At 48.6% G+C, this 22,547-nt stretch overlaps 1 protein-coding gene across 1 annotated transcript in view; it reads left to right on the top strand.

Moving 5' to 3' along the window:
* USP4 (ubiquitin specific peptidase 4) overlaps positions 1–22,547 on the top strand; it is a 789,752-nt gene that overhangs the window by 593,349 nt on the left and 173,856 nt on the right. Inside the window, exon 16 of the mRNA XM_069206879.1 lies at positions 2,938–3,195. Coding sequence (XP_069062980.1) covers positions 2,938–3,195 — 258 coding nt within the window. The remainder of the gene's footprint in view (positions 1–2,937; positions 3,196–22,547) is intronic.

Below are 22,547 nucleotides of genomic sequence, written 5' to 3'. Positions count from 1 at the left end.
GGTCCAGTGTAGTTCCAGTGGATAGAAGTCGAAGTAAGGTTGCAGAGGAGTCCTGCTGGAATCTTGCAAGCTGAATCTGAGGACCCACTTCAGCCCTGAAAGGGGGATTGGTCACCTAGCCAGGTGACCACCTATCAGGAGGGGGGCTCTGATGTCACCTCTCTGGTCTGACCACTCGGATTCTCCCAGAGGTCCCTGCCAATCTTGGATTTCGAGATGGCAGAACCCAGGGGCCCTCTGGAGAAGCTCTGGGCACCGCCCCTGGGGTGGTGATGAGACAGAGTGGTGGTCACTCACCTTTCCATTGTCCAGTTTCGTGACAGAGCAGGGACTGGGGGTCCCAGAAACGGTGTGGACTGGTTTATGCATGGAGTTATCTTCTTGTGGGCCTTAAGACTTTATCTGTTATGGTCTTCAGAGTTTTATCGTATAACCACTACAGATTGGTGGCTATTCTACACCTTTGTGTAGACATTTGTTCCTTTATACATGTTCTTTGAACATTATTCTTTCATTTTCCTGGCATTATGTTACGATGTCATAAGTTACCATTGAGCCATCTCTCTGTAGATTCTATTCACTCTATTGTAGAGAGTAATTATTGTTTTTGACTCCTTAGGAGTTGTTCTAATGTTTTTGCATTATTATTTAAGGTTTCTTTCTTTCATGAAGGAACTTTCCCTCTACTGGTGTACTTTTCTTCTCTATGAAGATGCTTATATCTGTTGTACATGAGGGGGAATAGTTTTACAACTTCTACATTTTGTAGAAGACTTTTATTTCTATATTAAAGGATCGTTGCTCTTCTAGGTGACAGATATTTTCATCATTCAATGGACTGTAGTTGTTGGTGGGTTAGGTTCACACTTTGTGGATTGTTGTCCCTAAATGGACTAAACAATCAGTTAGATTCTTTTGATTATTGAATCCTTTAAATTTTCTAGTTTAAGTATGAGAAAGCTTTTCCTAATCATTTGTCGATGGCACTTTAGTCATTCAGTTGGGTCATGTACTAGCCTTGGTTTTCCCTAGGCTATCAAGGTTTCTCTTTCATACTTATTATCTAATTCAATTTACACTACCATTGCTTAATGGTGGTGTCTCAGGCAACTTGCATTATTCTGACGGATTGGGTGGCTGTTGCTTTCCTAAGTGGTATGATGCCCACTACAGTTTCCATACTGTTATGTCAGTATTGTCTGAATGATTATTTGGATTTACTTTTTTTAAATACATATACATTTATTTTGTTAGTGTAGGCGTTTATTTATTTTACTCAGTATATAGATTAGGGATATCCTAAAGGTATTTTCATCATCTCTATTTTATTTTTCCTAGAGAAAAGACTGCTTCTATGCCAATAGTTGCTATTGTTGTCTTCAACTTCTTTTTGACAGAGCATTCTTTATGCTTTTTCCACAGGAGATGGACCTTTCTCTGTTTTTTTTATTTTTTTAAAATTTATTTTATTATTGTTTTTTTTTAACAGGGCAGGTCTCCCCAGGACAGGTCTTTACATGGCATTGAGGTATTGCTCAGTGGCATTACCTGCTGATCTGTGTTTCACAGGTATTGAACATGCAGTTCGGGTCTGGATGTAAGAGTAAATACATTTATATTCATAGGGTCATTTGGCAAAATTGGCCTACTGTTGTGGGCAACGGTATCCCCATGCTTATAATATCTTTATGACTTTTATTACTGTGGTCCTTTCCATAGTTCTTATGGGGTAAGCATGCATGGGTTTGAATCCCATCAAGGGTGAGAATATGTTTATATTTATTTTGTTGGTTGGCTTTTGACACAGATTTTCCTACTAACATGTTTTTTTTATTCCCATGCTTTTTCGTGTCTTATGACGTTACTTACCTGTAGTTCCTTCCACAGGATTTTATGCTAACCTAAATTATTATGAATGTCTGGTCCTTTTCTTTTGTTCTATACCAGTTATTTTTCTAGTTAGATACTTTTAATGGTCTCAGTTCGCAGACCCTTACCGGGGGATTGTATGACTTTGGCATCGGAGTCTAAAATAAGGACTCTGCAGCTTAAAATCTCTGTCAGTTGAACAGGTTACTTACATTTGGCAACACATTATCTGAGACTGGATCTAGCTGCAGATTCCGTAACGACCCTCTTACCCTTCCCGCTCTGTGAACTAAGTCCACTTTTGTCTTTAAAAAAAATTGTTATGGAAATTCATAGTCACTGAATTCTCAAATCAGGATATTTGACGCAAAGGTATAATTTGTTTTAGCACACTGTTTCAATGAGCACTTTCTATCTGTGGCTCCACGATTTGGGTGCAGAAACTTCAGAATGGAGTCGCTCGACGCTCTCTTCCGATTCACAGACGTGCTAAGGAAAAAATAATAATAATAATCTGGATCCAGGCTCGCGCCTGAGGAGGATTCTAAAGGAATCTGTGGCTAGATCCTGTCTCTACCAGATAATGTTTTACTGCATTATTCGATAGGACTCCAGTCACTAATCATCATAAAGAATTGTGGTAAGAATGTATAAGCAAGGCTTTCTGGTGTTCATTGGCTGCCACCCTCAAAATGGAGACCACTTTCTCAGTGCTTGCGTTTGCATAGTCTGTTTTTATTTTATAATCAGTTTTTATATTTTTTATTTGAAAGATGTTGAGAAACCTGCTTGACTTGTAGGTAATATTTTGAAGACTAACTAAGTTGTAGGAAAACATCCAGGACAGTCGGAATCCAATTAATTTAAGCCTTTGTGGGTTAAGATATGTCTGCCTGAAGGTATTCACAAATGCCTTCTCCTCCATTCATTTTAATAAACTTAAATCAAGAGAGGCAGTAATTCAAGTAGATAGCAGAAAAATTGTGAGGAAAACAAAGGACGCATTTGCACCTGTAATGGTCAGTCCATGAATTTGTATGGTGAATGACTGTATTGCTCGCATTGTAGGTGAGGAAGATGAGATGGATCATCAGAATGCTGTGGAGGAATTCCTGCAGATAGCAAAGGAAGATGCAAAAGAACAGTCTGAGGTCAACTTCGAAGATGAGCATGCAGAACGGGTAGCCACTCCAGTCAATAATATTCCAAAGAAAGTGAAAGCCCAGAATTGCAGAAAGAAACTCTTCATTATCAGCATTGTGAATTCTTATGGTACATCAGACATCAGTTCAATCACAGCAGATGGAACGATCCCCAGGCTGAACTGTACGTATTTTCTAATGTTTTTGAGGGGGATGTGAAGCAGGAATGGTGGATGAATTGTTAGTTGGGAATTACAAATGTCTTCTTTGAATGAGAATACTACTGCCCTAATTCTCAGAGAGAATGTTCTTTGTTTCTATTCATTGTACTATCTTACATCATTCGTAGGGGAGACATCATATCTTAATGTATGTGCTGTCTCTTTGCATATGTTCACGGCACATAAATGAAAACATTCCTTTTCATTTTAATCCAAAACTAGCATAGGAAAAGTGAGATTGCTTGACAATATACTAAATAAAAGTTCACTACATGTGCTTTGGATGTCTGCCTAAGAATTTAGTGTGTGTGTTATCGGATAGAGACTTCCAGTTGAAGATTAATTACCTTAGACTTTCCCCCAGGCATAGTCTGAATCTGGTGATTTTTCCTCAAGTAGTAGCCCTGCGCGCCGTCAGGTTGCATCAGTCGACTCCACGTCCATCGTTGGTGTTTTGGTCACCGAATATATGACATACTGGGTCGTGTATAGGCTCCACCCTAGCACGCTGAATTCTGTTCTTTTCCTTCCACGCCAGCCTATGCGCATATCCGAAGAAGAGCTACCTAGCAGTCACTTTTTGACAGGCTTTTTCGACTTTTTGTTGAAGCTTCTTGATCATCATGGAAGACCAGTTTCAAGCCCTGCGGCTCCTGTCATTGGATGATGTCCGTTATGGATCCGCACTTCGTGTGTCTTTAGTGTTTGGAGCACGACCATGAGCTCAGAGTGCCAGGACATGAATCCGAAGTCTTTGAGGGAGCAGTCCTTAAAGCTTCTCATGGCCTGGCACTCAGCTCTGCATTGCTCCCAGTCTTGGTCGAGAGGAAGGTCCCGAGACCGCTTTTGAAGCCGGCACTCTTTGTCCCATTCAAAATCTTTGGGATGCTCAGGTAAGCACAAGAAGACGTCGAAGAAGAGCAAATGTTTTTCGACTTCACCCTGTCGGTCAGATGACTCAATACGGGAAAAGGAGCATTGTCGCACTAGGCCTCTGTCCTCAGAGCCTACTCTGGTGTTGGCTCTGCACTTCCTCGAATTTCCGGGAGACGGAGCCACCCCTGCCCAACTCCATGAGTTCTGTAAGGCCAATCGCCTCCTAGTTGGGCAGTCTGACCCTGCTGCAGCACCTTCTGGCCCCCTGGATTCAGCAGTAACCTCTCTGGTTCCGCGCCAGCAGCTTCGGCCCTGGATGGTACTCAGCGATTCTTTTCTACTCTGGCATAGGTCGTGCCACTGCCATATTCCCTGATGATGGTGCAGACATCGATGCTCCTGACGCCGCCTGCGGTCATCGTTGCTCCCATACTTATTGTCAACTCCAAAACCGAGACAGACCGGCGTCGTTCGACTTTGATTCTGACTTCAACGCAGGAACTTGTTCCCCTGTTTGAATCCCGACCCTTATTCCTATGGAGTACAGTGAGTACAGAGGGGGGTCTCTGGACCCTTTAGAATTCCAGCTTGATTACCTCATGGACTAGGCTCGACGTGGGTGAAGCCAGTGGTCTAGATATCTCCCCAGACACTTTCTCACCTTACCGTGGCTACAGAGGACGGAGCGTCGAATTCAGTAGTGCCCAGGAGAGCGACCGGTATCCTGGGCCTCAAGCTGCCTTCTGCGGCCGGCAGGAACAACCTTCTGACTGAGATGCATCAGCCTGGGGCTTCCTCATCAGAACCCCCTCTTTCCCCTCACTGAGGCCCTTAGTGATGTCCTGCTGGGGACTTAGTCCAAATGCAGCACAGGGGCTCCTGTAAACACGACAATTGCCTGCCGCCATAGGCCTGTGCCTAATGACTGAAATTTACTAACCAAACACACCACCCCTATGGGCTTCGTCATCCAGGCTTCTACAGCCTCGAGCGCATTCCTTTCCAAACCCCCAGATAGGGAGTCCAAAAGACTGTATCAGCTTGGAAGGGACATGTTTTCTTCCATCAGTCTGGCATTGTGGTCTGTGAACACTGCATGCCTTTTGGGTCGTTACTTCCTTACTTTATGGGACAAAGATGTGCAGATAATGCCTCAGGTCACGGAGGAGGCCCAGACAATTCTCTCCCAATCAGATGCAAGCTAGATACTCCCTACTCACTGGGCAGATCGGTTGCATCAACAGTGTCCTTGAGGCATCTCGCTAAGTTGAGGGCGTCTAGCTTTTTGAGGGATGTCCAAGCATCACTTATGGACATGGCCTTTGATGGCACTCGTCATGGAGACAAAATGGACTTGGTGCTCGAGCGCTTTTAGTCCTGGGCAACGGTTTGGTCCTTGGGCTTCGCAGCTGGCCTAACCACCCCCCCCCCCGCAGTCTGCATTTTGGCCCTTTCGTGGCTATGGAAGGGGCACCCAACCACATCCCTTTCCCTCCAGCCATAGTGCTGTGCATGCTGATTGCCTCTGTGTGGCCATGGAGATGAGATCTAACGTCCCCGTAGATCAGGGAGCCAGCGGTTGGCCCATTCCACCACCCTCTCTGCTGCAGCCTCCAAACCTTTCTAGCCGCCGATTCACTATCAGAGACCAGTTGGAGGTAGGAGTCGCCATCACCTGCCCCGCTGGGAATTCCTCATGTTAGACCGGTGGGTTTTTGCAAATAGTCTGAAGGGAAGCAATCTTAAGGTATGTAGTGGACACTGGTCAACACAAGTGGTCCAGCTACATAATGGCTTCTCCGAACCTAGGCATGTTTGGTATCAAGCATGTTAGAAGCATGCAACAACACTGATTCCAGTGCTCTTTTCATGATACTATGTACTCTAGTGGATCCCCCCATGTCTGCTTGTACCATGTACTCTTGGGGTTCCTTAGAGGATCCCCAAGTTCTGCCTGTACAGCGTTGCAGGGTCTGCCTGCCAGCCCACGATACTGAAGACCCAAGACCCGGTTCTGGCCCCCAGCTGCTGAGCTTCACTCAAGCAGGGGAAGGCGAAACAAAGGGTTTCCTGTTGTTAGGAAGGTGTGACCTCCTCTCCTTTAGAACTAGTATCTCTGAGCTGGGGTGGGGTTTGGTGGCCTCACTGCACCACCAGACTGCTTTGAATGGCACATTTGGTGCACGGTTTGCACCAGTGCAGGAACTCCCGGTTCCTGCTCTAGCGTGAAACCACACAAAGAACAGGTGAGTGGCCACCCCCTGTCCAGCTCCTCCCCTAGGGAGGTGCACAGAGCTCTGCCACGTGCCTGGTTGATTCTGCCATCTTGGAAGCAAGGTAGGCAAAAGCCCCTGGGAGCATCTGTCAGGTTAGGACAGGTAGATGACGTCCCTGACACCCTCTGATAGGTGGGTCACCACAGAGAGTGACCAACCCCCCTTTTTGGGTTACTTAAGGGCTCCCCCGAGGGTGGGTCCTCAGATTATTAGATCAAGACAATACAATGAACTCTCTGCAAGACATCTTCTGCTCCTGGACTCCGAAACCGCTGCTGGTCTGCTTTTGGAACAGAAACAATATTGTATCCGGTTGGGAGGGTTCCCACTGCAACCTTATTTCTCCAGCTCCTGCAAGATTTCTGAAACATTCGTGGCTGTCCATCCTCCAGGTTCACAAGGACTCTGTTTGCATCCAAGAAGCAAGAAGGACTCTCCCTTAGAGTGAAGGAGTCCGTCTCCTGCATCCGCAGGCACCTAAAGACACCAGCGACTGTCTGGTTGATCCTGCTGTCCCACAGATATCGAAAGGCTCTGCAACACAGGTAGTGGTTCTGTGGCCCTCTTCGAGTCCCCCTTGTCTTGTGACCAACTTGAGAAACGGTGGGCCCTTGCTGCAGCCACTGGAATGGAACCCCTGTGCACCATGACTGTTGCTCTCACCAAGGCTTGTTGACTCCTCCTCCAGGAGATCTTCAGGCTCCAAGAAGCCCGAGCCTCTAGCATTCTGCAGCTCCAAGTACATTTTCCACTCTGCAGTTCCTGCGACATGGGACTCCTATTTTGTTGAACTGCTGAGGCCTCCCTGCGACTCCCTGTGCCAGCTGTCAGTGGGTCATTCGTGGGGGCTCCTCTGACTCCGGCTGGCTTTTCTTCCTTCCGAAGGCCTTCCTTGACTTCCCTCCAGTGGTCGAGTCACTAGAACCTTGCTGGTCCTCAGAAACCTGCAATCTTTCTTGCAACAACTAATTGCACTTGCCAAGGCTTGTTGGTGGTCCTTCTGGCCACTGACCCTCCTGCGATCCAGCGACTGACATGGGACAACTCATGAGTGACTCCAAGGATCTCCTGCATCCCCTGGACTCTGCAGCTGGACTTCTTCCTTCACCGTCCTGCAGGAACTTCACCAAGAGGGGTGGGCATTGTCTACCTGCACTGCCTGGACATCTCCTAGTGGTCTGGACACTGTCCCCTTCTTTATCAGGTTCTTCTCATCCGGAATCCACCCTTGGGTTCCTCCGACCTGGTTCACGGATCGCGACAGCAGCTGGACAATCGAGGCTTCTATTGACTCCAATGAAGGTTTCTGATGTCACTTCACCCCTACGCACCTGGGCTCCCTGGTCTAGGTACTCTGGTCTTGTGGGTATTCATGGGTGGGGTTACTATCCAACCTTCTTTGTGCCAACTGGTTTCCTGGGGGTCCACTGGAAATGGTCCTGAATCCATAAAAATCCAACTGCGCCGGTTGTGACTTAACCTATTGGATATTCTGCTCATTACAACTCTGCTCCCGGGCGCCTGTGGGATTTCTAGAACTTACCTCTGGTAATTTCTTACTTTTCCAGCTTCTGGAATTCAAAACACACTTACCTTGGTTGGGCACCTCCATTCTTATACCACTTACTTAGTATATGATTTGCACCCCCCCCCCCCCCCCCAAATAGGGCTCCATTTATTTCTTTGTTGTTCCTAAGTGTATATTTTGTGTATAGATATCTCCAAGTGCAGAAATACCAATGTTAGTATAATATTAGTGTTGTAATAAAGAATACTTTATTTTTACAGCTCCTGGTATGGTTTTTTCTTGTGTAACAGTTACTGACTGACTACTGTGGTATTGTAAGTCCTTTACACTCCTTGATAAGCCTGAGCTGCTCTCTACAGCTACCCCTAGGAAGCTTTTGTTATTTAGGCACCAAAACACTATCACTAAGGGATGCCTGAACTCAGTATAGGGTGCCACACCATAGGTTTACACCATAATCTGAGCCAGCCTCCTGCAATGGTGATGCAGTGGTGGGATAAGACACTTGCATTACTTTACCACTTGGTCATCAGTGACTGACTTTCCATCATTTATTTATTTATTTAAATCTCTTGGAGAGTGCAAACTGTCACCTAACAAGTATCCTGGCACTAAAGAAGGGAAAGAATTAAAGGGGGATGACAGCCCCCAACCACTGCAAAGAAAAACTACCACCAACTGCCAAAGGGCAGAAAGCATTCCCCCAGATATCAGTTAGCCTTGGCCGAACAACCAAGTCTTCAGCGCCTTCCGGAAGTGCATCAAGTCAGATAGGTGTCTTAAAGTGTCTGGGAGGTGGGTCCACGGAAGAGCTGTGTTGATCATAAATAAAGGCACAACTTTCTGTTCTAGACTTCCTAAATTTAGTCACCTGGGCCAGATTTGCGGAGGAGGAGGAACGCAAATTCCTGGTGGGGACATACCAGTGTATATTCTTTTGTAGAGGGACTGGGCCATGTCTGTGCAGAGATTTAGGGACAATACACAAGGATTTGAACATAATTATTTGTCTTAGTGGACGCCAACATAGTTATTTCAAGGCTAGTGAAGCTAAAGATCTTCTGGGTCTTCTTCAGGCCAATTTGGCCGCTACTACTTGGACTCTGTGGTGCCTATTGAGTAGGTAAACAGGGCATTGCAGTAGTCCAGCCTGCTCAAGATAACACTACGGACTACCAGCGCTTTGTAAGACGAGGGCACTGCTCGAATTAGAGAAAAGCATGCATGTGCGGTCTTATTTACGTGAGCTTCAAAGCTCAGCTTCTGCTCAGACAGTACCCCCAAATTCTTGACATCGTCCACCGGGCTTGGAGACTTATCAGGGGAAGCTGGCCACAGGTTGGTGGCAATGTGGCTGGAAACTTGTTTGCTGAGCAGCAAAGAAACTGGCTTAATTTTCAAAGCGTTCGCAAATAAGCCACCCATGGAAGGCCTCCATTGTTACCCTTTGAGTGCCCGCTAGGGATGAAATTAATTGGGTATCCTCTGCATAGTTCACCAGACTTACCCCATGAGATATAATAAGTAAAATTAGTGGGCTCATATAAATATTGAAGAGGATGGGGCTAATGAGGAGCTTTGTGGAACGGGGGTGGGGGGGTACACACCGCCTGCTGCCTGTCCAACAAATAAGACTTCAGCCATATTGCAGCTGTACCCTTCAATTAGAGTATGTTATGTTTTATGGTATCAAATGCAGCGGATACATCTAAAATAATCAAAACCACCAATTGAACCATATTCTCAGCTCATCCATAACAGTGAGAAGCACAGTTTTGGTTCCATGCCCTGGTCGGACTCCAGATGCCTCCTCTTCTAGGATCTGATTCCTTTCCAGAAAGTCACATAGGATCCTACTGATCCATCGTTCCAGAATCTTCACTGGGTAAGTTAGAATGGAGATAGGCCTGTATTTGATACAAACTGTCAGGTCTAGCAATGATTTCTTTAAAAGAGGTGTCACAATAGCCTTTTTCCATATTGTTGGAACAAGGCTCATCTGCAAAGACTGGCAACAATTTTGTCTTAAGGCTGGACATAGTTAATTCGAGAACTCCTTCCAAATCATGAGTGGCAGACGATAAGCGGGTAGGAATATAACTTCGGACTGTTGTGTTCATACTGTACTTGTCACTTCAGGGACTTCTAAACATTTACCTTGGGTAGTCAGAGGTCTAGCATTGCCCATTCTCCAAACTTTCCAAAAGCTTAGAACTTTAGAGTAGGTAGGTACACAACATACTAACACCATGTCTTTAATTGAGGGAGCTGACTAGTCTCAGGAGTCTAGCTATGGTGTTCTTAAGCTCTAGGAGCTTAGGATCCTATTTCCCCCATTTATACAGCTAGGAAACTTAAGACAGGTAGGAAACCTACTAAATCTACAATCTTAGAGATGCCCATCCAGGATGACATCCAGAATCCTGATAGGGAGAGAGAGCTACATGAGGAGGGTGAACCATCAGTAATGGGCAATGAGGTATCGGGTATTTCCAGTGGCCACACTCGGCAGGACCATGAGAATTCTGGAGAGAACTTTGAACCTGCAGGGAGCACTATTGGTAGTACAAAAGGGGGTCGTATTAGTAGGCCCACTTTTTCTCCCCCTGGGGTGGTCAAAGGGATTTCCAGGAGGAGTAGATCCTACTCATCTCCCCTTGCCACAGCATCTCCAGCTGGTTCCATCCACTCTAGCTCAGAAAATGGATCCTTAGATAGAGGGTTCAGCTTGATGAGACTTGAGAAAGCAACACTCAAGTTGAAAAAGTAGCAGCTAGCTCATGAGAGAGACTATGTTGACTGTGCAGTTAAGGCCCTGGAAGGCTGGTTACATGGTAGTAGTGTGTGTAGGAAAATGGCCCTTGCTGCAGTTACCTCACTCCCACCCCCCCACACACACTTTTTACCTGATATTGATGCTGACTTGACTTGAGAGTGTGCTGCGATCCTGCTAACCAGGCCCAATCCCCAGTGTTCTTTCGCTAAAAATGTACCATTGTTTCCACAATTCTTAGACATTGTAAGTACAGTATGGCCATATTAAGTATATGGTCCGGGAGTTTGTCAAAACGTACTCCACAGTTCCATAATGGCTACACTGAATACTGGGAATTTTGGTATCAAACTTCTCATAACAATAAACCCACACTGATGCCAGTGTTGGATTTATTAAAAAATGCACCCAGAGGGCATCGTAGAGATGCCTCCTGTAATTTACCTAATCCTCTAGTGTAGGACTGACTGGTCTGTGCCAGCCTGCCACTGAGACGAGTTTCTGACCCCGTGGGGTGAGGGCCTTTGTGCCCTCTGAGGACAGAAACAAAGCCTTATCTGGGTGGAGGTGCTTCACACCTCTCCCCTGCAGGAACTGTAACACCTGGCGGTGAGCCTCAAAGGCTCAGGCCTCATGTTACAGTGCCCAAGGGCACTCCAGCTAGTGGAGATGCCCGCCCCCCACACTTCAGCTGGGACCACCCCTAAGATGCCCAGAGCTGAAGTGACCCCCCTCCCTGCAGAATCCTCCATCTTGGTTGGGAGGACAGGGACCAATAGGGATAGGAATGTGCCCCCCCTCCCCAAAGGGAGTGGACACAAGGAGGGTGTAGCCACCCTCAGAGACGGCTACTGCCCCCTGACCTTAACACACCCCTAAATCTTGTATATAAGGGCTTTCCTGAACCCACCTCACCAGATTCCTGGCGACCTACAAAGAAGGAATGCTAAGCTGAAAAACCCAGCAGAGAAGGAAGGCGACAACTGCTTTCGCCCCAGCCCTACCAGCCTGTCTCCTGCTTCAAAGAACCTGCTACAAGACAAGTGGCGAATCCAGCGGGCCCAGCGACCTCTGCCTACTTCAGAGGACTGCCCTGCACCCAAAAGGACCCAGGGCACCCAAGGGCAGAGGCTCTGTCCCAAAGAAACGTTCAACTAAGGACTCCCTCCTCAATCCGCATGACCCCTGTGCACCCGATGCCCACGGCCAGTGTCCAGGTGGTTCACTCATCAAGAAAGGATCCCCAGGCGATTAGGAACAAGAGCCCACCCTGGGTTGACCCCTCCAAGCCCCCACGACGACGCCTGCAAAGAGAATCCAAAGGACCTCCCTGACCGCGAGCTCCGGACGAAGGTATCCAATGCCTAAAGGACATTCTGCACCTGCAGCCACCAGACCCTGGAGAACCTGATCCCCGTGCAGCCCTCTGCCCTATCCGACCAAAGGTGTGCCTGAACCTCCCCCCCCACAACCACCCCCAAGCTCCCCACCCCCTCCAAGCTCTCCACCCCCTCAACCTCACCTGCCGGTTCTGAGTGACCCCCCAGGTTCTCCCCATAGACTTGCTTTGGAAACCCGATGTCCTGTTTGCACATTGCACCTGGCCGCCCTTGTGCTGCTGAGTGTGTGTGTTTGGTGCCTACTTATGGCCCCTCCAGTGCCCTTCTAAACCCTCTGGTCTGCCACCCGAGTCACGGGTACTTACCTGCTGGCTAACCGGATTCAGAGTACTCCCTATCTCCATAGGAGCACATGTTAACTTGGCTTGCCTTTGACCTCTGCACCCGACCGGCCTCTGTGTTGCTGGTGGTGGGTGTTTGGGGTTAACTTGAACCCCCCACGACGGACTACCTAAAACCCAGAGATAGGAACTGTAAGTAGTGTACTTACCTGTTAAACTGTTCAATCTTTTCTTCCCCCAGGACCTGTTGAAAATTGCACTGTCCACTTTTAAAATAGCTTTTTGTCATTTTTAAGAAAACTGTATACATTTTTGATTTCATTCAAAGTTCTAAGTATATCTATACAAATTACCTTAGATTTTTTTAATCTACCTGCAAACAATCTTGTGGTTCTAGAAATGAACAAACAAAACATATTTTTCTATATACAAACCTTTTGGTTTGGAGATAAGTTATTGAGTGTGTGTTTCTTCTATTGCTTGTGTGTGTTCAACAAATGCTTAACACTACCAACTGATAAGCCTAACTGCTCGACCACACTACCACAAATAGAGCATTAGTATTGTTTGTTTGCCTCTGTCAAGCCCCTGGGGAACCCCTGGACTCTGTGCACACTATATCTCACTTTGATATAGTATATACAGAGACAGATTCCTACAGCCTGCATGACTATGAAAGGCTGTACAATCTGATCATGAGAGGGCACATCCTTAATAACTGTATGTCTGACAAACTGCACCAATACCTGGTAGACTCTGATCTGACCTCTCCCCAAGAATTGGTAAAGAAGACAGACAAGCGGGTTCACACCAGGGTGGGTAAGAAATCCCACGGTGGGGGTGACCGAAAGAAGAATGCCTCTAAGTCGCAAGAGAAGGATGGGGGAAAACCTAAATATAAGAAGAAAGAGTTTTCTACAGGTTACAATTTCTTCTTTGGTGGGTCCAAGTCCTCCTCCTATTCCATCAAGAAACATTAGCGTTTGTTGTGTAAGGAAAAACGCCATATGACAGGTGATAGCAACTGTCCTACGAAAGGCATCAAGAATAGTAATTCTACCACTTCCCCAGTGCCCCTAGCATTAGCACTGGTAGTAGTACTTCAACCAAGGGTGTAGCTGGGTTCACCTTGGGTACTGCAGTGGACTGTAGCCTAGTCAGAGAAACCACTGAGGCTGTCTTAATATCAGAGGGTGGCACTGACCTTGCCACTCTGGCTGCCTGGCCTCCTAATATGAAGAAATATAGGCAATACCCCCTCATAAATGGTATGGAGGCAGAAGCTTACAGGGACATGGGTGCAAGTTGTCACCATGGTGACTGAAAAACTGGTGCCACCTTAGCAAATCCTACGTGATCACAATTACCAAGTAACTAGTGCTGATAACATCACTAAGTGCCACCCCATGCCAGTTGTTAACTTTGGCTGGGGACGTACTGGCCTTAAAAAGAAAAATGTTGTAGTGTCCTTTTCTATTCCTATAGAGTGTCTTATGGGCAATGATTTAGAGACTTTAGCCTGGTCTGAAGTGGAGTTACAGGCCCATGCAGCAGTTCTGGGCATCACTACAAATGTCTCTGTGACTACAAGAGCACAGGCTGAGAAACAGGAGCACTGGAGCCTGGAACTATGGCCCAGCCAGCTCCCAAGAAGAGAGATAGGAAGGGTAAAGAGTTTCCCTCCTCCTAGACCTCATGTGAGGATCGGTCTCCTTAGGGAGATGATTTTTCCCCTTATGAGGAACCTACACCAGAGAAGCTTTGGCCGGACACAGCAGAGCTCTTGGGTGCAGGGAGACCCTCCAAGGAGGAGTTGAGTTTGGAACAGAAAACCTGCCCCTCTCTTAAAGATCTCAGACAGCAAGCTGCTGCGGAAGAGGCAGGGGATGTGCTGTGGATCCCACAGGATCTATTGGGAAAATGGGCTTGTTTACTCTGAAGCTAGGGACCCCAAGCCTGTGCTATCAGGAGGTTGGTCATACCCCAGAAGTTTGGGTAGTTCTTATTGACCCTAGCTCATGATATTCTCCTTGTAGGACATCTTGGGCAAAATAAAGCTTGAGACAGACTTGTTCCACACTTTCACTGGCCCCACATGTCTGAAGACACCAAGGAGTTTTGTCGCTCCGTGTCACTTGCTAAGCCAGTAGCAAGTCAGATGGCACTACAAAGGCCACCTTAATCCCACTACTTGTGGTCCCCTTTAAGAGGGTAGGAATTGACACTGTTACACCCCCCCCCCCCCGACCCTAGTCCAGCATCTGATAAGATTTATTCTGGTGGTGGTAGACCATGCCACCAGATACCAAAGGCCATTCCCCTTTGGACCACTACAGCTCCTGCAGTGGCCAAGGCACTCTTGGGAATCTTTTCCAGGGTAGGCTTCCCTAAGGAGGTTGTATCGGACAGAGGTGCAAACTTGATATCTGGATACATCAAAGCAATGTGGAAGGAATGTGGTGTAACATTCACCACTCCTTATCATCTGCAAGGAAATGGGTTGGTTGAAAAATTCAACAAAACCCTTAAAGGTATGGGCGTGGAGCTCTCCAAAAAACTCAGGAGATGGGACATCCTTTTACCTTGCCTTCTTTTTGCCTACTGAGAGGACCCACAAAAGGAAGTGAGCTACAGCCCATTTGACCTTTTGTTTGGACATCCAGTTAGGGGTCCTCTTAAACTTGTGAAGGAGGGATGGGAGCAACCGCTCAAGGCCCCCAAGCAGGACATAGTTGACTGCGTGCTAGGCTTGCATTCTCGCATGGCAGAGTACATGAAGAAGGCTTTCAAAAACCATGAGGCCAGCCAGGAGCTTCAGAAGCAATGGCATGACCAAAAAGGCTGTTTACCAGACAGGACAGAAAGTGTGAGTCCTGGAGCATGTGGCCCTAAGAGCACCCCAGGACGAGTGGATTGGTCCCCACACAATTGTGGAGAACAAAGGTGAGGTTACCTTTTTGGTTGACCTGGGCACTCCCAAGGGGGCTTCATGTGAACCGCCCTAAACCTTACTGTGCCAGGGCTGACATGAGCTTGCTTATGACTACTGATGACAGGCAGGAAGCAGAGAGCGCCTCTGTTAACAACAAGCTGACTGCAGACAAGTTCTCAGTCCGTTTTCTGAACTCTTTTTCCTGACCGCCAGTCAGGCAACCTAGTGTGCACATGGTGTGGGTACAGGTGATAGTCTGCCTGTTAAGAGTAACATCTACAGACAGCCTCATCATGGCAACCATTGCATCAGGGCAGAGGTCCGAAAGATGCTTGAGTTGGGGGTTATTGAGCATTCAGACAACCTTTGGGCTAGTCCAGTAGTACTTGCGCCAAAACCTCTTTTCCATGGCGGAAAGAGAGATGAGGTTTTGTGTAGACTACAGAGGTCTCAATGCAATCACTAAGACTGATGCCCATCCTATCTATCAATCAATCCATACATTTGTAGAGCGCACTACCCACCCATGAGGTTCTCAAGGCGCTTGGGGGGGGGGGGTGCTCCTACAACTCGAATAGCCAGGTTTTGAAGCGCTTCATGAAAGTCAGCAGGCCTTCAGTCTGTCGTAGGAGCAATGGAATGGTGTTCCAGGTCTTGGTGGCGGGACGGAGTGTAGAAGGTGAGTCGTCTTTTGAGGTAGGCTAGACTGGTGTTGTGGTGCGCCTTGTGTGCGTGGGTGAGGAGCTTGAAAGTTATCCTTTTGTTGACGGGGAGCCAGTGTAGGTCTTTCAGGTGGGGAGTGATGTGGCTGTGGCGGGGTGCGTCGAGGATCAGGCGTGCAGAGGCGTTTTGTATGCGTTCCAGTCATTTGAGGAGTTTGGCCAGGGCTCCTGTGTAGAGGGCGTTTCCGTAGTCAAGTTTGCTGCTGACGAGGGCCTGGGCGACTGTTCTTCTTGTATCTGTGGGGATCCATCTGTAGATCTTGCGGAGCATGCGGAGGGTGTTGAAGAAGTATGTGGAGACTGCACTGACTTGCTTGGTCATGGAGAGTGTTGAATTCAGGATGTCGCCCAGGTTGCGTGCGTGGATGGTGGGTGTCGGGGCTGCTCCTAGAGCGGTCGGCCACCAGGGGTCGTCCGAGGCTGAGGGGTTGGCGCCGATGATAAGGACCTCCATCTTATCCGAGTTCAACTTCAGTTTGTTGTTCCTCATCCATTCGGCAACGGCCTTCATTCCTTTGTGGAGGTTTGATTTGGCGGTGATGGGGTCCTTGGTGAGGGAGAGGATCAGTTGGGTGTTGTCGGCGTAGGAGATGTTGAGGTTGTGTAGCCGGGTGACGTGGGCGAGCGGGGCCATGTAGACGGTGAATAGTGTAGGGCTGAGGGACGATCCTTGGGGGACTCCACAGATGATCTTGGAGGCTTTGGATCGGAAAGGGGGGTGGCGGACGCTTTGGGTTCTGCCGGAGAGGAAGGAGGTGATCCACTCCAGAGCTTTGTCCCGGATCCCTGCGCTGTGGAGGCGTGTGCGTAGGGTGCGGTGGCAGACTGTGTCGAAGGCAGCATAGAGGTCCAGGCGGATGAGGGCCGCGGTTTCGCTGTTATCAAGCAGGGCCCTGATGTCATCGGTGGGGGCGATGAGGGTAGTTTCGGTACTGTGGTAGCTGTGGAACCCTGACTGGGATGGGTCCAGGGTGTTGTTTTCTTCGAGGTAGTGGGTCAGTTGTCTGTTGATCTTATCGATGACTTTGGCTGGGAACGGGAGCAGGGAGATGGGATGGACATTCTTGAGGTCTCTCAGGTCCGCCATGGGTTTCTTGAGTAGGGGATTGATCTCAGCATGCTTCCAGCTACCGGGGTAGGTCGCGGTCTCGAAAGAGATGTTGATGACTTTGCGGAGGTGGGGTGCGATGGTGGCACTGGCTTTGTTAAAGATGTGGTGCGGGCATGGGTCTGACGGCGATCCAGAGTATATAGTGCTCATGGTTTTGATTGTGTCTACGTTCACGTTGGTCCAGACGAGCAGGGGGTCATAGTTGAAGGTGGTTGGAGAGTCTGAGGGGTCAGTGGTTGATGGAGTAGTCTGTTGTTGAAGTGGTCATGGATGTCTGTGATCTGGCGAGGGAGTTGCACAGTTCTTGCGATGGTGGGATGTCGGTGCTGGAGCTGGGGTTGGAGAGTTCCTTCACGATGTTTAAGACGTCATTACTGTTGTGTGCGTTGTTGTCAAGGCGGTCTTTGAAGGAGGTTTTCTTGGCAGATCTGATGAGGTGCTGATGTTTGCGGATGGTGTTCTTGAAGGCAGCATGGTTGTCCGGTGTCTGTTCGTGGAGCCATTTTCTCTCAAGTTTCCGGCAAGTTTGCTTGGTGGCTCAGAGGTCCGAGGTGAACCAACTGGCTCTCTTGCTGGTGCCTCTGTTGGAGGGTTTGAGTGGGCTGAGAGTAGTGGCGCAGTCGTCGATCCAGCACCAGAGGTTGCAGGCTGGGAGGTCGGGGTTGGTGGATTCGGTGGGTGGTTTTCGGGCGAGGCTGGTGTTCAGCTGGTCTCTGCTGACTTTGCTCCAGTTGCAGCGGGGGATCTGTTGGGTGTGGGGGTTGCGCGGTGGGTTTCCGGAAGGTGAAGTGGATGCAGCGGTGGTCGGTCCATAGGAGTTCAGTGGTGTGGCTGAAGGTGATGTGGAGGCTAGCGGAAGACTGGGTCCAGCGTGTGGCCGGCGGAGTGTTGGTGTAGTGACGAGCTGTCTGAGTCTGAGGGTGGCGAGGTTGTCGATCAGGGTGGTGGAGTTGGAGTTGCTGTTGTTCTCCAGGTGAAAGTTCAGGTCGTGGAGGAGGATGTAGTTGGGCAGATGAGCTGATTGAGACTTTGGCTGCAGCCAAGTATCTCAGCACTTTTGATTTAAATACAGGCTATTGGCAGATCAGATTGACTGATGCTGCTAAGCCTAAAACAGCATTTTCTTTTTCCACTCATGGTGGGCATTATCACTTCACAGTGATACCGTTTGGTTTGAAAAATGCACCTGCCACATTCCAGAGGTTGGTGAATAAAGTTCTGGCAGGCCTGGAAGACTTAAGTGCAGCATATCCTGATGATATGTAGTCTTAAGCTTCACCTAGCAGGATCACCTTGTCCTCCAAAGTGTTTTACTTAGGCCACCTGGTAGGTGGAGGCCAAGTTCAGCTCCTACAGAGCAAAATCCAAACCATTATAGATTGGGTTGCTCAAACTACCCAGACTCAGGTCAGAGCTTTTCTAGGTCTGACTGGGTATTACAGAATATTTGTAAAAAGGTATGGCTCCATTGTGAACCCCTTGAATGATCTCACTTCCAAAAATATACACAAGAAAGTGCAATGGACAGTACTCAAAACAATTAATTGTCCAGACAGATACTTTAGGAATAGGAGCAGCACTATCTCAACTTAATGTTGAGGGCCAGGATCAACCAGTAGTGTTTATAAGCAGAAGGTTGGCCCCAGAGAAAAGCGTTGGTCAGCTATTGAGAGGGATCCTTTGCTGTAGTTTGGGCCCTGAAGAAGTTACAGCCATCCCTGTTAGGCACTCATTCATTTTTCAGACTGAACACAAGCCCCTTCTTATGGCTTAAACAGATGAAGGATGAAAGTGCAAAACTTTTGAGGTAGTCAATTTTCCTACAGGGGATGGACGTTTCATTGGGAACAAAGACCTGGGAGTAACCATGCCAGTGCAGATGGACTTTCCAGATATTTCCACTTAGAAATTGAAGACTCACCTGGATAAAGGCTAGTCTTATCCTGTGGGGTTGGGGTGGTTATGTAGGAAAACAGTGTAGGAAAGCCCCCACATTTTTGACCTGATGTCAGTATGCTTAGACTGTTTTCACCGAGATCCTGCTAATCAGGACCCCAGTGATTGTGCTCTCCCCTCCAAAATGTCATTGTCTTGGTGGTACTTACACCCCACAATTGTCATACTGGTGTACCTCTGTAAGTCTCTAGTAGATGGTACTCCGGTACCCAGGGCATTGGTACACCAGGGATCTCCCATGGGCTGCAGCATGTATTATGCCACCCATGGGAACCCATGCAAACTTTGTCTGCAGGCCAGCCAATGCAGCCTGCATGAAATGGTGCATGCACCCTTTCACTGCTGGTCACTACACCAGGTCACTGTAAGTCACCCCTATGGTAGCAGCCCAGCTCCATAATGGTAACTCTGAACCTGGGCATGTTTGGTATCAAACATGTCGGAATCATACCCCAATACTGATTTCAGTATTGGTGGCATGATCCCATGCACCCTGGGGGTTTCTTAGAGGATCCCTCAGTTCTGCTCCTGCCATTCTTTCAGGGTCTGTGGGCAGCCCGTGCTGCTGCAGCCCCCCAGACACAATTCTGCCCTCCTGCTGCTTGACCTGCTTGTAAGGAAATGCCTCCTTGGCATGGTTACTCCCTGACTTTTTGCCTTTGCTGATGCCAAGTTATGATTTGAAAGTGTGCTGAGGCCTGCTAACCAGGCCCCAGCACCAGTGTTCTTTCCCTAAAACTGTACCTTTGTTTCCACAATTGGCACACCCTGGCATCCAGGTAAGTCCATTGTAACTGGTACCCCTGGTACCAAGGGCCCTGATGCCAGGGAAGGTCTCTAAGGGCTGCAGCATGTCTTATGCCACCCTGGGGACCCCTCACTCCGCACAGACGCACTGCTTGCCAGCTTGTTTGTGCTGGTGGGGAGAAAATGACTAAGTCGACATGGCACGCCCCTCAGGGTGCCATGCCAACCTCACACTGCCTATGGCATAGAAAAGTCACCCCTCTAGCAGGCCTTACAGCCCTAAGGCAGGGTGCACTATACCACAGGTGAGGGCATAGGTGCATGAGCCCTATGCCCCTACAGTGTCTAAGCAAAACCTTAGTCCTTGTAAGTGCGGAGTAGCCATAAGAGTATATGGTCTGGGAGTCTGTCAAACTCGAACTCCACAGCACCATAATGGCTACACTGAAAACTGGGAAGTTTGGTATCAAATTTCTCAGCACAATAAATGCACACTGATGCCAGTGTACATTTTATTGTGAAATACACCCCAGAGGGCATCTTAGAGATGCCCCTGAAATCATACCCGACTTCCAGTGTGGGCTGACTAGTTTTACCAGCCTGCCACACACCAGACATGTTGCTGGCCACATGGGGAGAGTGCCTTTGTCACTCTGTGGCTAGTAACAAAGCCTGTACTGGGTGGAGGTGCTTCTCACCTCCCCCTGCAGGAACTGTAACACCTGGCGGTGAGCCTCAAAGGCTCACCCCCTTTGTTGCAGCGCCCCAGGGCATTCCAGCTAGTGGAGATGCCCGCCCCCTCCGGCCATGGCCCCACTTTTGGCGGCAAGGCCGGAGGAGATAATGAGAAAAACAAGGAGGAGTCACTGGCCAGTCAGGACAGGCTCTAAGGTGTCCTGAGCTGAGGTGACTCTGACTTTTAGAAATCCTCCATCTTGCAGATGGAGGATTCCCCCAATAGGATTAGGGATGTGCCTCCCTCCCCTCAGGGAGGAGGCACAAAGAGGGTGTAGCCACCCTCAGGGCTAGTAGCCATTGGCTGCTAACCCCCCAGACCTAAACACACCCCTAAATTGAGTATTTAGGGGCTCCCAGAACCTAGGAAGATAGATTCCTGCAACCTGAAGACAAAGAAGGACTGCTGACCTGAAGCCCTGCAGAGAAGACGGAGACACCAACTGCTTTGGCCCCAGCCCTACCGGCCTGTCTCCCCACTTCAAGAAAAACTGCAACAGCGACGCGTTCCCCAGGGTCCAGCGACCTCTGAAGCCTCAGAGGACTTCCCTGCATCTAAAAGGACCAAGAACTCCAGAGGACAGCGGCTCTGCTCCAAAGAAGAAACAACTTTGCAACAAAGAAACAACTTTTAAAGGACTACACGTTTCCCACCGGAAGCGTGAGACTTTCCACTCTGCACCCGACGTCCCCGGCTTGACCTGCGGAGAAACAACACTACAGGGAGGACTCCCCGGAGACTGCGACCCTGTGAGTAGCCAGAGTTGACACCCCTGAACTCCCCCAGCGACGCCTGCAGAGGGAATCAAGAGGCTCCCCCTGACCGCGACTGCCTGCTTCTAAGAACCCGGTAAAGACACTGCACCCGCAGCCCCCAGGACCTGAAGGATCCGACCTCCAGTGCAGGAGCGACCCCCCAGGTGGCCCTTTCCCTTGCCCAGGTGGTGGCTACCCCGAGGAGCCCCCCCCCCTTGCCTGCCTGCTTCGCTGAAGAGACCCCTGGGTCTCCCATTGAACTCCATTACAAACCTGACGCCTGTTTGCACTCTGCACCCGGCGCCCCCGTGCCGCTGAGGGTGTACTGTTTGTGCTGACTTGTATCCCCCCCATTGCCCTCCAAAACCCCCCTGGTCTGCCCTCCGAAGACGCGGGTACCTACCTGCTGGCAGACTGGAAACGGGGTACCCCCTTCTCCATTGAAGCCTATGCGTTTTGGGCACCACTTTGACCTCTGCACCTGACCGGTCCTGAGCTGCTGGTGTGGTAACTTTGGGGTTGCCCTGAGCCACCAACGGTGGGCTACCTTGGATCCAACTTTGAACCCTGTAGGTGGTTTACTTCCCCGCAAAACCAACAAATACTTACCTCCCCCAGGAACTGTTGAAATTTGCACTGTCTAGTTTTAAAATAGCTTATTGGCATTTTTGTGAAAACTGTACATGCTATTTTGCTGATTCAAAGTTCCTATGATACCTTAGTGAAATACCTTTCATTTAAAGTAATGGTTGTAAATCTTGAACCTGTGGTTCTTAAAATAAACTATGAAAATATATTTTTCTATACAAAAACCTATTGGCCTGGAATTGTCTGTGTGTGTGTGTTCCTCATTTATTGCCTGTGTGTGTACAGCAAATGCTTAACACTACTCCTTTGATAAGCCTACTACTCGACCACACTACCACAAAATAGAGCATTAGAAGTATCTCTTTTTGCCACTATCTTACCTCTAAGGGGAACCCTTGGACTCTGTGCATGCTATTTCTTACTTTGAAATAGTACATACAGAGCCAACTTCCTACACTGCTCAAGCAGGGGACAGCAGAACAAAGGATTTCTTGTAGGAGAGGGGTGCAACCGCCTCTCCTTTGGAAATAGGTGTTAATGGGCTGGGGAGGGGTAGCCTTCCTACCCCACAGGACTGCTTTGAAGGGCAAATTTGGTGCCCTCCTTGCATAATCTGGTTTGCACTAGTCCAGGG

The sequence above is a fragment of the Pleurodeles waltl genome, chromosome 9 (assembly GCF_031143425.1).
Source record: "Pleurodeles waltl isolate 20211129_DDA chromosome 9, aPleWal1.hap1.20221129, whole genome shotgun sequence".
Lineage (NCBI taxonomy): Eukaryota > Metazoa > Chordata > Amphibia > Caudata > Salamandridae > Pleurodeles > Pleurodeles waltl.
The sequence above is the reverse complement of the archived record's forward strand: the minus strand, read 5'-3'. Positions and strand labels throughout refer to the sequence as shown.